We start from the raw sequence: 16,103 nt of genomic DNA on the forward strand, positions 1-16,103 counted from the left end.
ATTGGACATTGACAGGCTGGCACATGTCCTAGCTGCCCTCAATGTCTGTCCTCCTGTTGGAATCAATGACTGTGGGAGGGAGGCAGCAGCCTGGATCCAGAGAGGGGTGATCCCATCTCCACGCGGCTCAGCGGACACATTCTCAGAACGTACTTTTACACATTATGCGTTTGCTCTTCTAACACTGCTGTAGATTTTCTCTTTTCTCATATCCTCTCTTTTGTCCTAAAGGAAGTGGTCAGCAGGTGGAAAGGAAGTAAGCTACGAGAAAATGGCACTGGAATCTGAAAAGTCATCACACTGGTCAAGGTCATACATCTGTCAAGGTCATGACAATGACAGCATTAAAAAGGGATGTGTTTGCCAAGGGCAAGGTTTACCGCTAACTCTAAGTCTCGCTACCAAATGCTGCTTAAAACTTAAAAAAATGGCAGCTTCCATGTGTATGGTTTCATTTTTCCTCCTAGAGGCCGTGACCTTAAGGACCTTGGGTTCTCAAGAACCTGGTCACCAAACTTTCTAGGTCATTTCCATCATCCATCTGGACAAGCTGGTTGAACTTAATGTGATTTGTTCCCAAGTTACCTGGAATTGCTTTTCTTTTGCAGTTCCCTGTTTTCTAAAATGCTCAATCTGTCTTGCCCTGGCTCTTCCTTGGTCACTCACGGCCGAAAGACCTGGTCCCTGTTCAAGCAGCAATAATACTTCTTGGCCCACAAATTCCCAAGGACGTTGCTCCTAAATTCCATCCATCTTTCTTTTCTTCTTCTTCTTTTTTTTTTTTTTTTTTGCAACAAATTATGGTGTCTCTCTCTATATATCATATATAGTTCACTCTTTACAGTACAAAGTGTTAAAATGTCAAACAAAAATAAATACCCATGTTACAGTAGCTAGAATATTCAACAAAATAGATCCCTGCCGTTCTTGATTGAAATGTTCAGTGAGACTTAATTTCATTTGGATTTTTTTTTTTTCCAGAGATTTGTGAAGTCTCATGTCCCTGTTATTGCAGCTCATTTCTAGGGGTAGGAAAGATGGGGCGACGGTCTCTCCTCCCAACAAAAAAAGCTGGGAGAGAGTGGAAGAGTCTGGGGACGGGTGGACTTGAAAGGCGGTACAGTCTGTGCTCTCCAGCATGGGGGCTCTTTCATTACCACGTAGCAGAGCTGTAGTGTTTGTTGGTCCTGACTGTGGCATCAGAACACTCGCCATCAGAAGAGTCACAGTCCGATTCTTCAAACTGCATAGGATTCTGCAAAGTCAAGGCAAAATCAAACCTGAGTTCCCCTTCAGCCAAAGATGAGACAGGCCCATAAAACAAACAATAACACACTTAGCTCAACTGTGTATACCAGACTAAATGGGCACGCCAGCCCACGAGGAAGGACGAGAATGCAGGAGGGGACAGGAAACCTGGTAATGGGGAACCCAAGGTCAAGAAGGGGAGAGTGTTGACACAGGCTGGCAACCAGTGTCACAAAACAGTATGTGTATTAATTGTTCAATGAGAAACTGATTTGCTTTCTAAACCTTCACCTAAAACACAATTAAAAAAAAAATCAAACCGTATTTCATTTCTACCACCACTCAGTAAACATGTATTAGACACCACTCACAGGACAGGCACTGTGCTGGGTAAGGAGGTACAAAGAAAATGAGACCGGATCCTGTCCTTGTGGGGCTTATGGAGAAAGAAGACCTAAAAGATGATGATGATGGTGACGATGGTGACAATACTGCCCCACCCCCACTCCTTGTACGGTGCTGACTATGTGCCAGGCACTGTTTTGAGTGTTTTGTATCTTCTAACCCATTTAATCTTCACAGGAACCATCTGAGGGGGATGCTGTTATCATACTCATTTTATAGATAAGGAAACTGACCTACAGAGCGGGTATGTGGCTGCCCATGGTCACACACCAAGTGGAAAGGCTGGGATTGTAATCTAGGCAGTCCGATTCCAGGGTATACACTTTCACCCACTCTGCTATTCTACCTCTCAAAAGGTGGTATTGTAGTTGGTTGCCATCAAGTTGGCCCCTGACTCATGGTGACCCCCATGCACAACGGGATTGGACTGTTGTGATCCACAAGGTTGTATTTTGTTTTTGGAAGGGAACAGCCCTGAGAGAAGAAGGCCCACCTCATAGCCACGATCCTCTGCACACAGCTTCCCCAGAGACATCTGTGTCTTCACGTGGCGCACAGCACACTCCTTGTCAGAGAGCCCATCTGAATGCGACGAAATCTCGATGGGGATCTCTGGCGTCTGGGACAGCAGGTCCTCCAGCTTCTCCGCGAGGCGGTCTTCAGGTTTCCCAGCAAGCTCATCAGGGCTATTTGAGTGGTCACTGGTATTTCCCTCCTCTCCGTCAGACACAGAGAAATTCTCAGAGCTGAAAGTTGAATAGGACTGGCAGCTGCTGATACAGCGATGGGGCCTAAAACCACAAAGAACCAGGGGATCTTAATCACAAGAAGGACTCCTTTGCTTATCTGTCAGTTAGAGCCACAGTGGGAAGTCATCTAGTTTTCTCTATTTGTTTTTCCTTCCCCTGAGGGAGAAACGAATCCAGGTAGGAAGAAGCCATCAATTTCAAATCAACAGGGTGGGAAATTTGAAGCCCCCTTTTTATTTGGTTTGTATGTTTATGTGGCTAAACACTCTACTCCAAAGCTGATGGAGCGGTCTACCACTGGTCTTTGAAAAAAAGCAGCAGGTCTAATCACACCGTGTACACGTATGTATGCTGTGGAAATATTCAACTTGACAGTGCACTTCTTATTGAGTCATGGATTCTACAGGTGAAGTGTTTTTGCTGGCGTATGATCTGAGCCTGGCTGATGACTGGACCAGGGAAGATGAAGAGGAGAGGAAGGAGGAGGAGGAGAAGGGAAAGGAGGAGGAGGAGAAGGGAAAGGAAGAGGAAGAGAAGGAGGGAAAAAAAGGACAGGTGACAAGAGGCAATCAGGAGGCCAGATGGAGGAAGCCCAGGTGGGGAAGGGAAATGAAAGCAAGACTCACACAACTTCCTAAGCCTGGTAGTCCAGAGGGAGACACGGAGGACATATTATAATATAGAAAGCAAAACCATGAGGTGAAAATGTAAACTAACTTGCATCACAGCAAAAAAGAAAGGTGGGAAGCCCTAAGGTGAACTGAACTCATGGTGTGTTATAGGAACAGAAGCCAGAAGCAACACAATGCCAGTAGAATGCCTTCAGAAAGCAAAAAGACATGTTTCACTCAAGCTCGATCTCACTGCAGAGGAGAGAACTGTGTTCGAGGAGACAGCAATAGCAATGTGGCACGAATAGATCAGGGAATGAGAGGAGGTTTCAACTCTGAGCACAGCATGGGGACCCAGAATACCATTTACTGAAAAGGCCAGGGATCCTTGGTTGGAGGGAATTCCTGAGGATTCCTAGAGCCACACTCTCCAAGAGCCTATTAACTGAAAAGGCCTCATGGGAGGAAAACTTCTTTGCCACTTCCACACAGGGACAGCTCTTGCTGCAGCAGGGGGCAGAGGTGGGCCTTTAATCCTAGGCAACATTATCGTCCCTGGCTAAGCAGGAAGCTGATGCTAAGGCTGGGCGAAATGAGAACTCATCTAGCCACACGTCACATGATGTATGAAACCAATAAAATGACCCATAAAACAGGATGACCATCTCTCACAGACTGCTGGCTGTATTCTCAGTTGTAACCTCGAATCTGGATTTACACTCTTCATCTTGAAGTTCCTGTGAAATGAATTATGATGAACTAGGATCTGCTATTCCATAAACCAGCTGCCAAAATGTGGCAACGGGGAAACACCAACATGGTGAGTTCAAATTTCCCCGTGAGGTGTCTGTCAGGTGACCTGTGGTGGAACAGGAGGTGTGGCAAACCAGGATTTTCTGACTGCCCTGAAAGCAATGATGTGTGTTTGCTGGTTTTACCTCTGTCTTCTTGGAAACTCAACTTCACTATCTACTTCCCCTTCTTCCTCTTCTGAGGAGTCATCTCCACTCTGAGGAGAACAAGGAGAAAAGAGCTTTATTGTAGCATCTCTCTCTCTCTCACACACACACACACTGTGCAAAAGATTTAATTATCATTAAAATCATGTAGCAGTAGTTTGCTGAATGTCATCTTCAGACATGTATATCCCCACTCATTCATTTAGCAGCTCTTCCTGGGTGCCCATGATGACAGGCCCTGAATTAGAAGCTAGAAGACATACAGAGCTGAGCAAGACTTTATCTTTGCCTTGGGGAGGGGAAGACTCCGTGAATGTGTCCAGAGGTGAGTGATGGAGACAGGAAACAGAGGAGGAGGTCTGGGAGTTTGGGGAGGACTTTTGCAACCACTGTCACTAGGGGTCCCAGGCTCTCTGTCTTTGAGACTCCACCAAGAAGTGATCTTTTAGTTCTTCAAAGCCCAACAATTATTTTATTTCTCCCCCTTTTATGCACCATCATTTTTTCACTAATAATTATAGTTATTAGGAACCCTAGAGGCATAGTGTTAAGAGCTCAGCTGCTAACCAAAAGGTCGCCAGTTCAAATCCACCAGACACTCCTTGGAAACCCTACAGGGCAGTTCTACTCTGTCCTATAGGGTTGCTATCAGTCCAAATGGACTCAACGGCAACAGGTTTGGTTTTACATTATAGTTATTATGCCTGTGTCCTCTCCGCTATTAAAACATACACTAGGTAAGGATCAGAGCATATTTTATTTATATCGTATCCCACGCTCCACCATCAATACAATGTGGCGCAGAGGATAAGCACTCAGCTGCTAACTGAGAGGTCGGCAGCTGGAGCCCACCAGCTGCTCCGAGGGAGAAAGATGTGGCAGTCTGCTTCCGTAAAGATTTACAGCCTTGGAAACCCTATGGGACAGTTCTACTCTGTTCTGTACGGTTGCTGTGAGTTGGAATCAACTCGACAGCAGTGGATTTGGTTTTGGTTAGTCAGTGCTAAGCATATCATTTCTTCATCAGCTGAATGGTAGAGATTTTGTTTGTCTAAGGCTAGTACAGGGGAGCCCTGGTGGTGCAATGGTTGTTTGGCTGCTGTCCGAAAGGTTGCTGTTCAAATCCACCAGCTGCTCTGCAGGAGAAAGATGTGCCAGTCTGCTTCTGTAAAGATTACAGCCTTAGAAACCCTATGGGGCAATTCTACTCTGTTCTATAGGGTTGCTATGAGTTGGAATGGACTCGACAGCAGTGGGTTTGGTTTGGTGACACAGTGGTTAAGTACTCAACTGATAACTGAAAGGTCAGTGGTTTGAACCCACCAGCTGCTATGTGGGAGAAAGATGTGGCAGTCTGCTTCCATAAAGACCACAGCCTATGGGGCCGTTCTACTCTGTCCTCTAGCGTTGCTGTGAATAGGAATTGATTGGGCAACAATGGGTAATGGGTTGGCCTTAAAACTAGGTGCTTAATAAGATTTTATTGAGTTAGATTACTGGCAGGGAAGAGGAAGCTCTGCCTGCAATCTCTGTGGCCCTGTGATTGCTGGGTTCTGTGGTTTATCTTGAACCCTGGGCAAGCGTCCCTTCTGAAAAGATGATCTTCCCTTACAGAGAAGACCCCGCCTCGCATCAAGGGCATAAGAACAGCCACACTTAAGGTCAACTGTCCTCAACCAAAGTGTCATGATGGTTTCTTGTGAGGTGGGTTTGGGCTAATCTGTTCTCTATACTCCCAGTCCTATGAGATGGGCAATCGGTTATGAGCAATTTTACCAAATTACTTGTGAGGTGGGTAATTGGTTATGAGTAATTTCACCAAAGATTGAGGCTAACTTAACTCTTCAAAAATCTATTCTAAACATCATCTCTCCCACCTGTCTGTATTCTGATATGCTTTCTTGAACGGGAAAGACAGGAAGGGAGTCATACTGACTGCTGAGATGGGCACTTTACCACAGGAACACCTGTGGAAGCATCTCAGCGTAGAGAGGATAATCTGCTCTAAGGAAGCGGTTCTAATAAGGCCAAGTGTACAAGCTGTGTATGGACACAGACCCATAGATGGCATCCCAACCGTGGATGCTGTGTTCAAAACTATGTTACTTGGGGGGTGACTGCTAAGGGGTATGGGTTTTCTTTTGGGGGTGATGAAAATGTTCTAACATTGATTGTGGTGATGATTGTACAATTCTGAATACTGTATATTTAAAAAAAAGACACTGAATTGTACACTATAAATGTGTGAATTCCATGGTTTGTAAATTATATCTCGATAAAGCTGTTACAAAAAAGGAAAAAAAATACATGCTACTGTTCATAGGGGTGGGAGAGTAAAGAATGTATTAGCCCAAATCCGTTGTGCCCACCAAAACACAATCTAATCTCTAGGAAGGCTTTGGCAGTAGCAGCACCACCTGGAGGAAGAAATACCGTTCTGAGATACAGGCAGCCTTGGGATATGAACATCCACTTATGGAGAACTGGAACTTGCCCTTTAATGTTATGTGAATTAGCCCTCACTTTGAAACAACCGAACCAACCCCTGCTCACAACAAATTCATCACAATCACTTTCACCTGCTGCAGCCTTTTCTTGCAGTAAACCAAAACGTCTAAACCCATTACCTTCAAATCGGTTCCCATTCATAGCGACCGTACAGTACTGGGAAGAACTGCCCCATAGGGTTTCCGAGGAGCAGCTGGTGGATTCAAACTGCCAACCTTTTGGTTAGCTGCTGAGCTCTTAACCACTAAGCCACCAGGGCTCCTCTTACACTAAGGTAAGGCTAACTAAGAACCGTATGCACCTGTTCCTACGTACCTACAAATCCAACTTAAAGACACAGGAACAGATCTCGTTGGTAACCTGGGGACTGCCTGCATAGCCCTCAGCTTCGACTTCTTTCCTACTAAACATGTAGTTGACCAAAACATATTTACTGGAATTTTAGTCCCTTTTATTCCTTCAGCTAAACTCCTGATGGATGATGATTGGTGGAAAACCACTGAGTGGGTGTTTACCGTGTGCTAAATACTTTTCATTCATAAACTTATTTTTAACTCAGCAATAAGAGAAGGTAGTATTTTTTGGGAGATCGCTATGGGCCAGGCCTTGTTCTAAGTGCTATATATATATATTTATATATATATTTATATATATACATATAGTCTCATTTAATCCTCACAATAGCCAATGAGTCCATTCCAAGAGGCTAAGCAATTTGCCCAAGGTCATACAGGTAGTAAGTGGAAGAGCCTGGCTTTGCTCTCAGGTATGTCTGACTCCCAAGCTTGCACTCTTAACCACTACGGTAGACTGTCGCCCAGCTAACGAATAGCAGAAGACGAGGAAAGAAACAGGTTTCAATGACTGAGAACTGGCTGAGTCTTGATTGTTATTGATGAAGGCACTTTTTTCCAAAGAGTATTCTGAAGAATGTGTCTCACATACTGTGGACATGTCAGGGGGGATCAGTCCCTGGACATCATGCTTGGAAGAGAGTCAGCGAAAGAGAGGAAGACCCTCAACAAGATGGAATGGCACAGTGGCTGCAACCATGGGCTCGAGCATAACAACAATTGTGAGGATGATGCAGGACTAGGCAGTGTTTCGTTCTGTGGTACACAGGATCGCTATAAGTAAGAACCACCTTGATGGTACCTAATAACAACAACATTCTGAAGAAAGCTAGTTCCATGGGGGGATTAATAGATGTTATTTTTAAAAGGTGCTATGGTCAAATAGGAAACGCTGGTGGTGCAGTGGTTAAGAGTTCGACGGCTAACCAAGAGGCCTACAGTTCGAATCCACCAGGCACTCCTTGGAAACCCTATGGGGCAGTTCTACTCTGTTCTATAGCGTCCCTATGAGTTGGAATCGACTTGACAGCAATGGGTTTGGTTTTTGGTTATAATGAGGAAAATGCTGGATTAAAGAAGTTTGCTGCATGGTGTAACATGCCCTACGAATCTCCAAGAAGGGACAGAGAATGCTATGTTCCCCAAACTTGTTTTTACAATAGGACCCTTCTTTCTTGTAACATCCCTCAGGACTAGAATTCTTGGGTAGTGGTTTCCAAACTCTGTTGATTATATATCCCCAGTGTATGGGTTTTTTAATCTATTTATAAATTCTGTACATTTGGTTCAGTCCCCTTGGTTCAATATTTCCCAAAGGAAATGCCCTAGTTTGTTACTTAAGTAGTATGGAAAGAAAGCAATCAAACTTTGACTTGTGTGTGTGTGTTATCGCACCCATTTACACAATGCCTACTTGTCATCTGTGTTTTACCATGCACATGATATGATAGACTCTGACAGTCCTCGAGGGCAGTGACACAGGCTTCTGCTGTCATTGCACTTTACCTTCTGAAGGGGCCTTATTTTTCGAGGTAGCACTGGTGGGCTGATGTGCTGGGGGTTGCCGAGGGACGTCGCAGACCTACAGCCGTTGAATTCCTTTTCTTCCATTTTCTCAGAACCCTGGGTGTTTCCCGAGAAGGGATTGTGTGCTGGTGACTTGGAAAGGTCGGGGCTCCTCCCCGCTGGCTCAGCAGAGGCTGTCTCTAAGTACCCATGTTGCTCCGGCCTGCACTGGAGGCAGGGGTCGTAAGGGTCAGCCTGACAGCAGCCCCAGGGGCCAGCCTGGCCCTCGTCTGGCTCAGGACTTCTCCAGCAATCTGCTGCCATGGCTGTGGAGATGAGGTCCGGGCTGGAGCCCGGCATCTGTCTTTGAGCGTGGCTGCTCAGTGGGCTCCGCAGGGCTGCTGCTGGGCCAAAGTACCTCAGGTTATTGGCGCAGGTGGCAATGTCCTGTCCATGCATGTTGAGTCTGGGCTGGTGGCCCTGAGACATGGTGGGAGAGGGCTGCTGGTCTTGGGGCTGCAGAGGATGATGGTGATGGGACTGAGCTTGGTGTATGTAAGTGGGATGGGGTGAATTTTCCTGGGCTGGCTGGGTTTTCAAGATTGCAGCAAAGTCACTATGGCTGCCTCTGCTGTTCCCCCGGCGGTGGCGTGGTTTGCTTCGATACCGGCTCTTGCTGCTTGAGGTGGACATTTTGGGACTTCCGGACAAAGGGGATGCACTGGGAGCCACCTCCGTACTGGGGATGCCTTCAGATCGCAACAGGTCTGGCCTGGGAGAAGAGAATAGGGCTGGTTTTAAACAGATGAAATCATTCATATTTGGGCACATGGGTCCCAAGCTGTAAAATACACACAGCCTTTGAGTCGGCAGCCACACCAGCAGAGGTTTATCCAATGGAGATAACGGATGTGCACGAAGGTTTACAGGTGGCATGTTACAGTATTGTTAAAATAGCGAAAAGCTGGAAACAGCCTAAATGTCCACTTTTAGAGGGTGCCATGTATTCCTTCTGGAGTTTGTTCTGTGCCTCCCTAGCCTTGGTACTCAATGCCCTTTAAATCCTAAGCCTACCCTATAGGTTTCTCGATCTCTTCCTTATAATCCCAGTTATCAGCTTGGTGCCAATATCCCAAGGAATGGGCAAGGATGTTTGCTGTGATCAGAAGTCTGTCTCAAGTTGGATCTGGACAGATCCCACAAGGGACCATGAAGGAAAGCGGTCTGGTACCCGGGAAGGAAAGCGGTCTGGTACCCGGGAAGGAAATCTTAGCTTAATTAGGCAAGAGGCTAAATCCAGGGAACTTGGTCTAGACGTGGTCTCCTTGAGGGCTGGGACAATGTTGTGTAAATTTTTGTATATGAAGGACATTAGCAAGGAGTCTTGCTCACAGTAGATGCTCAATGGACGTTTAGGAGGAAAAGGGAGGGACAGAGTAGGGGGAGGGACCAGAGAGCCCTGGAGGCTGAACAGAGCCACGGAGAGAAGAGCTAGTGAGGAGCAGAGCTGCCATTATGTTTTGATCCCAATGGGAGGAGGTCCTCTCAGGACCCTGCTTTCAAACGTCCTCAGGGCTGGTCCTGCGGGTCACATGCAGGAGGAAGCCAGAGGCCTGGGGGTTACCTGGCCCACCAAACTGCTGGGCACTGAGGAAAACAGTAAACGGTTTCTCAGCTGATAACACACTCAGGGCAGAGGTACTATGATCACCGGGAGGTACCACCACCTCCTCCCTACCAGGAAGCAGTCTCACTCTTCTCTAGCATCAAAAGAAAAAAAAAAAACCAAACCTGATGTCGTCTAGCCGATTCCGACTCAAAGCAGCCCTACAGGACAGAGCAGAACTGCCCCATATAGGGTTGCCAAGGAGCTGTTGGTGGATTCAAACAGCTGACCTTAACCACTGCCCCACAGGCTGAAGGTGGAGCAGAGCACAGTCTGAAGGTGCAGAGAGATCACTCGGGAGCTTGTTGAAATGAAGATTCTGATTCAGTAGGTCTGGGTGGGGTCTACGACTCTGGATGTCTAACAAGTTCCCAAAACATGCTGAACTGAGGTCCATACTTTGAACAGTCAGGATTTAGAGGAAATTAAAGGAGCCCTGGTGGCGCAGTGGTTAACGTGCTTGGCTGCTAACTGAAAGGTTGGAGGTTCAAACCCACTAGCTACTCCGTGGGAGAAAGATGTGGCAGTCTGCTTCCATAAAGATGTACAGCCTTGGAAACCCTATGGCGCAGTTCTACTCTGTCCTATAGAGTTACTATGAGGTAGAATGGACTCAACAGTAGTGGTTTGATTTGGTGACGCAGTGGTTAAGTGCTTGACTGCTAACCGAAAGATCAGAGGTTCAAACCCACCAGCCACTTCGCAGGAGAAAGATGTGGCAGTCTGCTTCCGTAAAGATTATAGCCTCGGAAATCCTACAGGGCAGTTCTGCTCTGTCCTATGGGGCTGCCATGAGTCGGGAACAGCTCAACGGCAGTGAGCTTAGATGAAATTGAGTAGCATCAGGCAGCAGGAGATGGTCTATATTCTCTTCCAGGGGCAGTACAGCTAAAGGCTTGTCTGACCACGGAAGCCCCGGGTGTTACTGGTTGGTGAGGAGATGGGTAGAGCACTGTGCTGCTTCAGCAGCCCTCTGTCCCAGATGTCAAAGTTGCAGGGCCAGCAGGCCACCTTGTGTGCCAGGAGGGATCTGGGCTGAGGAGAGCCTAGAGCTCTGACTGAGGCACGAGAGCCTCCCAGGCCGGTGAGAGACGTCCACTTACACAGCAGCTAGGTGTGTGGTGGGGCCTAGACTAGGGCTGAGGTGAGGGAGTCCCACGTCAGGTGAAGGCTGCTTTTATTAAGCCTGGCAGTGCAAAAATCACAGAATGATGCTGGTATAGCGCTTTATAGTTACAAAGCACTCAATGGCATGTAAACGCCTTGACGGTATATAAAGACCTTGGCTGCCATGATCACAATACCCATGTTACTGATACCGGCACCGAGGGTCTGACAGGCTGCATGGCTTATGTTTATCACAGGGCTATTGAACAACAGAACTTATCATTTGAACTCAAAGCATAGGGCTCCTTTGACTCCAAAGTATAAGTCCTTTCCCTATTCTAAGCTTCTCCTTTTTGTGAAGTATTTAGATGATCTTAATGGACTCTGGAAACCCTGGTAGCATAGTGGTTAAGAGCTACGGCTGCTAACCAAAAGGTCGGCAGTTTGGATCCTCCAGACGCTCCTTGGAAACCCTATGGGGCAGTTCTACTCTGTCCTGTAGGGTCTCTTTGAGTCGGAATCGACTCCACAGCGATGGGTTTTTTTGTTTGTTTGTTTTAATGGACTCCACTCACTGGTAGCAGGGTTGGTGGGCTTGTAATTGAACTATGGCCCACTCCTTGCCCCTGTCGTGTTCAGCTAGCTTATTAACTAAGCACCCACTGGAAGTGTCAAACTCTTCAGGCCAAAGTAAGTCATATTTTGAACAGATAAATAGGGCTCTTTTCCTTCTCACTGCTCTTAGTTTTACCTGTTGGCAGACTACAAAGAGGACCCAACTCTGTCCTTAATTAGTACACCAAAAGAAAAGAGGTGTTGAGATTTCCCCAAAGGTTTTGCTAGCAGCGATTTGAAAACCATTCTCCAGAACTTGACCAGGAGATGGTCAGGGGTGGTAAATAAAAGCAAAATTGGAATTAATCCGGGTAGTTCTTCATTTGCATGGTAAAACCTGCCAAAGCCAGGACCTGTGTAAGGTGGAAGCCTGTCAGAGAAGGAAAATGCACACATTTTCCACTAATAGAAAGCGATAGAAAAATGGTAATACCGCACCCCGTCAAAGGCGGAAAACTTGTGAGACCTGGAAAAACGAGGCAGTCCAGTCGGGTTCTGGCCCTCACAGGTTTCACTGTAGTTTAGGTTTGTATTATTCGTGCTGTGGTGGAATGACCACCATTCTGACAGCTTTAAAATGCAGTCTTGGTTTGTGTTTTCTCATTAGCTTTATTTTTACTGCATTTAGCTGGGGTCTCACCCAGGTTTAGGGACATTTCTTTCCTTTCTGCTAACTTAGCTAGAAAAGAGTCAATTTTCCATTAGCTGGGAGGAATGAGGCTCTAGGACATAAAAATCGATGGGAAGGGTATTCTAAGATTAAACTAATATAAGGAAAATGTGTTGTAACTAGAAGAAAGGCAGTCTTTTTTTAAATATAAAAAACTCATTTTTTGAGCACCTATGATTTGCCAGGAGACCTGGTGGTATAGCGATTAAGAGTTCAGTTGCTAATCAAAAGGCTGGCAGTTTGAATCTACCAGCTGCTCCTTGGAACCCTATGGGCAGTTCTACTTTGTCCTGTAGGGTCACTATGAGTCGGAACCAACTCAATGGCAACAGTTTTTTTTAATGATTTGCTAGGTGCTTTCATATATGTTACCCACTGCCGTCGAGTCGATTCCAACTCATAGCGACCCTATAGGACAGAGGAGAACTGCCCCATAGAGTTTCCAAGGAGCGCCTGGCGGATTTGAACTGCTGACCGTTTGGTTAGCAGCCGTAGCACTTAGCCACTACGCCATCAGGGTTTCCTTCATATATGTTATCTTATTTAAATTTCATGGAAATCCCATCCAGGGGTGGAATGAGGTGAAATACCTGGCTAGGTATAGATAATTATCTAAGTCCCTGCTTTTTAATTTTTTTAATTATTATTATTTATTTTGGTGAAAATAAACAGTCATACATCATTTCAACAATTTATACATGTACAACTCAGTGACATTGATTACATTCAAGTTGTACAAACGTCCTTGCCGTCTTTCTCAAAATTATTCCACCATCGTTGAGTTAGACTAATTGCTTCCTAAGTTTCTCATCTAACCTTTCGAGTTGCTGTTGTCAACCTGATCTCACATAGATAATTCTTTAAAAGAGCACAATACTTAAGGCGGACATTCTTCTCTAAAGATAAACTATTTTTTGGCTTAAGGAAGACTTCAGGAGAGAGTTTTGGTTCAAAGCCCTTGCTTTTGATTTTGGTGGTGGGTTTGCAGGCATTTATTATGTCATTAAAAATAACTAACTCAAGAAATAAAAGTGGGCGATGTATAGACCAATGTGTCATAAATCAAGAATGATGATTACTCCAATTCTGGGCACTAAAGGTCATAAAAAGAAAAAGAATCACACCATTTTACCCTGGAGGATACTAGGGTTGAAAGAGGTTAAGCGATGTGCCCCAAATGACACAGCTTATAATAGGCAGAGACAGGATTTGAATTCAGGTCTGTCCATCCTGCTGTTTATTTCTCTTCACACTATTTCATATTAAGACAATGAATATTTATGGCTTAGGTAGTAGTAAGGAGCCCTGGTGGTGCAGTGATTAAGAGCTCAGCTGCTAAGCAAAAGGTCAGCAGTTTGAATCCACCAGCCTCTCTCACCTTGAAAACCCTATGGGGCAGTTTTACCCTGTCCTATAAGGTTGCTATGAGTTGGAATTGACTTGATGGCAACAGGTTTGTTTGTTTTTTGGTTAGGTAGTAAAAACTGATTCCTAGAATCCACAACCCTGGTGGCATAGTGATTAAGAGATATGGCTGCTAACCAAAAGGTCGGCAGTTCGAATCCACCAGGAGATCCTTGGAAACCCTATGGAGCAGTTCTTCTCTGTCCTGTGGGGTCGATATGAGTTGGAATCGACTCGATGGCAAGAAGTTAAGAGTCCATGGAGTGGAGCCCTAGTGGGGCAATGGTTAAGTATTTGGCAGCAGTTCAAACCCACCAGCTGCTCTGCAATTCTACCCTGTCCTGTAGGGGTTGCTATGAGTCTGAATTGACTCAAAGGGTTTGTTTTCCGGGTTTGGCTTTGAGTCCATGACACACTCCCTCCCACCTTTGTGGTCTGTTTTATCCAGAGGCAAGCGTGCCAGTGACCAGCTACAGGAGAGCCAGCCTACCCTTGTGTGATAATGCATCATCCCAAGGAGGGTATATCCCCGTCCCTTGGACCTCTACTGCTCCCATCTGAACACTGGTCGGTTCAGGCCTCTCACCGTCTGGTCTGCACCCCTGGCTTGTGAGGCGGGCCTTTCCTTTTCATGAGTCTCTCCATGGCATTGGGGTGGATTATTGGGCGGACAGGGTGCCGTTTGTAGGTCCCAGGATACTTCTTTTCCACTGCTTGCTCACGCCTGCAGAATGAAAGGAACAGTGACCTCAGTCACCGAAGATGGAAAGGACAGCAGGATGTTTTCACAGGTAATTCCACCTGCAGGTTCTGTGTACACGTGAACAGATTCAGGCAATCTGAATACGAGGCTGCCTAATCAGGTTTAAAATTGGGGGGAGAGGTGGGGAGGACACTAAATTCAAACTAACTTGACCTCATTCTGCTCTTCAGCTCACACATGGACTCAGAGGCTGACCTTCCCTTCCTCAACACACCTCACGGGGGTCATGGCACAATGGCAGATGTCCTTCTTATTTTCAGCTGCCTTTTTGGTTGGGACCCCAGGGTTTTCCTACCACCATCAAGAATACCTTCACCCACTTTCAGCAGCCAGCTTACTTCCCCTGGGGGCAACTGGTGCAGTTGGTTCAGTGCTTGACTGCTCACCCAAAGGTTGGTGGTTCAAACCCATCCTGAGATGCCTTGGAAGAAAGACCTGGTGATCTGCTTCCAAAAGGCCACAGCCTTGAAAATCCTGTGGAGTGCAGTTCTACTCTGAACACACCTGGGGTCAACATGACTTGGAATTGAATGGCAACTGGTTTGGTTTTTGTTTTTTTAATCCAAACCAAGCTCTTCTTGAAATGGGGACACCTTCTCTGAACTACCCAGCCAAGTGAAGCTGCAAATACCTGTCAAATGCACGTTTCCCTGTAACCAGCAGCAGCTCTAGGGGCAACTCTGCTCACTGTCAGCCTCATCAGGGACAGGGGCCTGTGAGCAGCCCATCCCTTAAGGAATGTTGGGCGAACGAATAAGATATCTGCCAGTTCTGGGCAGCAGCAGCACCATGGAAGGGTAATTCATTTCTGCTGAATGATGGGCCCAGGTCAATAAGGCAGATGCTGGCCTGGATACATACTTAATAAGCTCCTTCTCCCGCATCTCCAGCTGCAGCATAATGGCACTCAGCTCCATGTATAAATTATTAGCGCGCTCAAGTTTTCGCTCATAGTGCTCACGGATATCCAAAGCATGCCTGTCAAAGAAAATGCAAGATTAGCGCGGTGCGGTAGCAGACCGCCTCGGAGGAGAACCGAGGTCAGCTTTAGTGAAATCAGGAACAACTGGTCTGCCCCCAAAGCATCTGCCTGAGGGTCCTCTAAATCTGGGCTCCTTCATCCTATGCAACATCTTAGACAAAATGGAGCAGGTGATGGTGAAGCCAAGCTCTCCGCTTAGTTTATCCTTAAGGGCCGCATCCAGCCATGCAAAACAGCCAGAAGATCCCCAGAGAAAACCTGAATGTGATTTCTGTGGTCTTTGTCTGTGTCGTGTTGGCAGGAACCGCACTCATCTTTTTAGCCTTGTTGACTAACCTACAAATCACTTTTGGTATCAATATCTTAATAAAAACACAGTACAATAGACTCGTATTTTAATGGGAACATGCAGTTCAAGTGGACACCATGGTCAGTCATTTACACTTACCCACGGCACACACCTTGTCTAACACTGTGGTTATCTGTGCCCATGTTTTATTTGTATCCCTTGATAGATTATAAACATCTGAGGTCATGGACTAAATATTCACATTTCT

The 16,103-nt window shown here is 46.1% G+C and overlaps 1 protein-coding gene across 2 annotated transcripts in view; it reads right to left on the bottom strand.

The window, feature by feature from the left end:
- Nucleotides 1-758: 758 nt before the first annotated feature.
- The window catches only part of MAP3K13 (mitogen-activated protein kinase kinase kinase 13), a 107,525-nt gene continuing 92,180 nt past the window's right edge, over nt 759-16,103 (bottom strand). Inside the window, exons 9-14 of one of the 2 annotated variants that reach the window (XM_064277713.1) lie at nt 15,426-15,542; nt 14,388-14,525; nt 8,340-9,111; nt 3,952-4,022; nt 2,147-2,444; nt 759-1,255 (exon numbers count right to left, since the gene is read on the bottom strand). In XM_064277713.1, the coding sequence (XP_064133783.1) occupies nt 1,154-1,255; nt 2,147-2,444; nt 3,952-4,022; nt 8,340-9,111; nt 14,388-14,525; nt 15,426-15,542 (1,498 nt within the window). In that variant the 3' untranslated portion in view covers nt 759-1,153. Of the gene's footprint in view, nt 2,445-3,951; nt 4,023-8,339; nt 9,112-14,387; nt 14,526-15,425; nt 15,543-16,103 lie in introns of both variants that reach the window. The other variant, XM_023551550.2, reaches the window with a different exon arrangement.

The sequence above is a fragment of the Loxodonta africana genome, chromosome 1, assembly GCF_030014295.1.
Source record: "Loxodonta africana isolate mLoxAfr1 chromosome 1, mLoxAfr1.hap2, whole genome shotgun sequence".
NCBI lineage: Eukaryota > Metazoa > Chordata > Mammalia > Proboscidea > Elephantidae > Loxodonta > Loxodonta africana.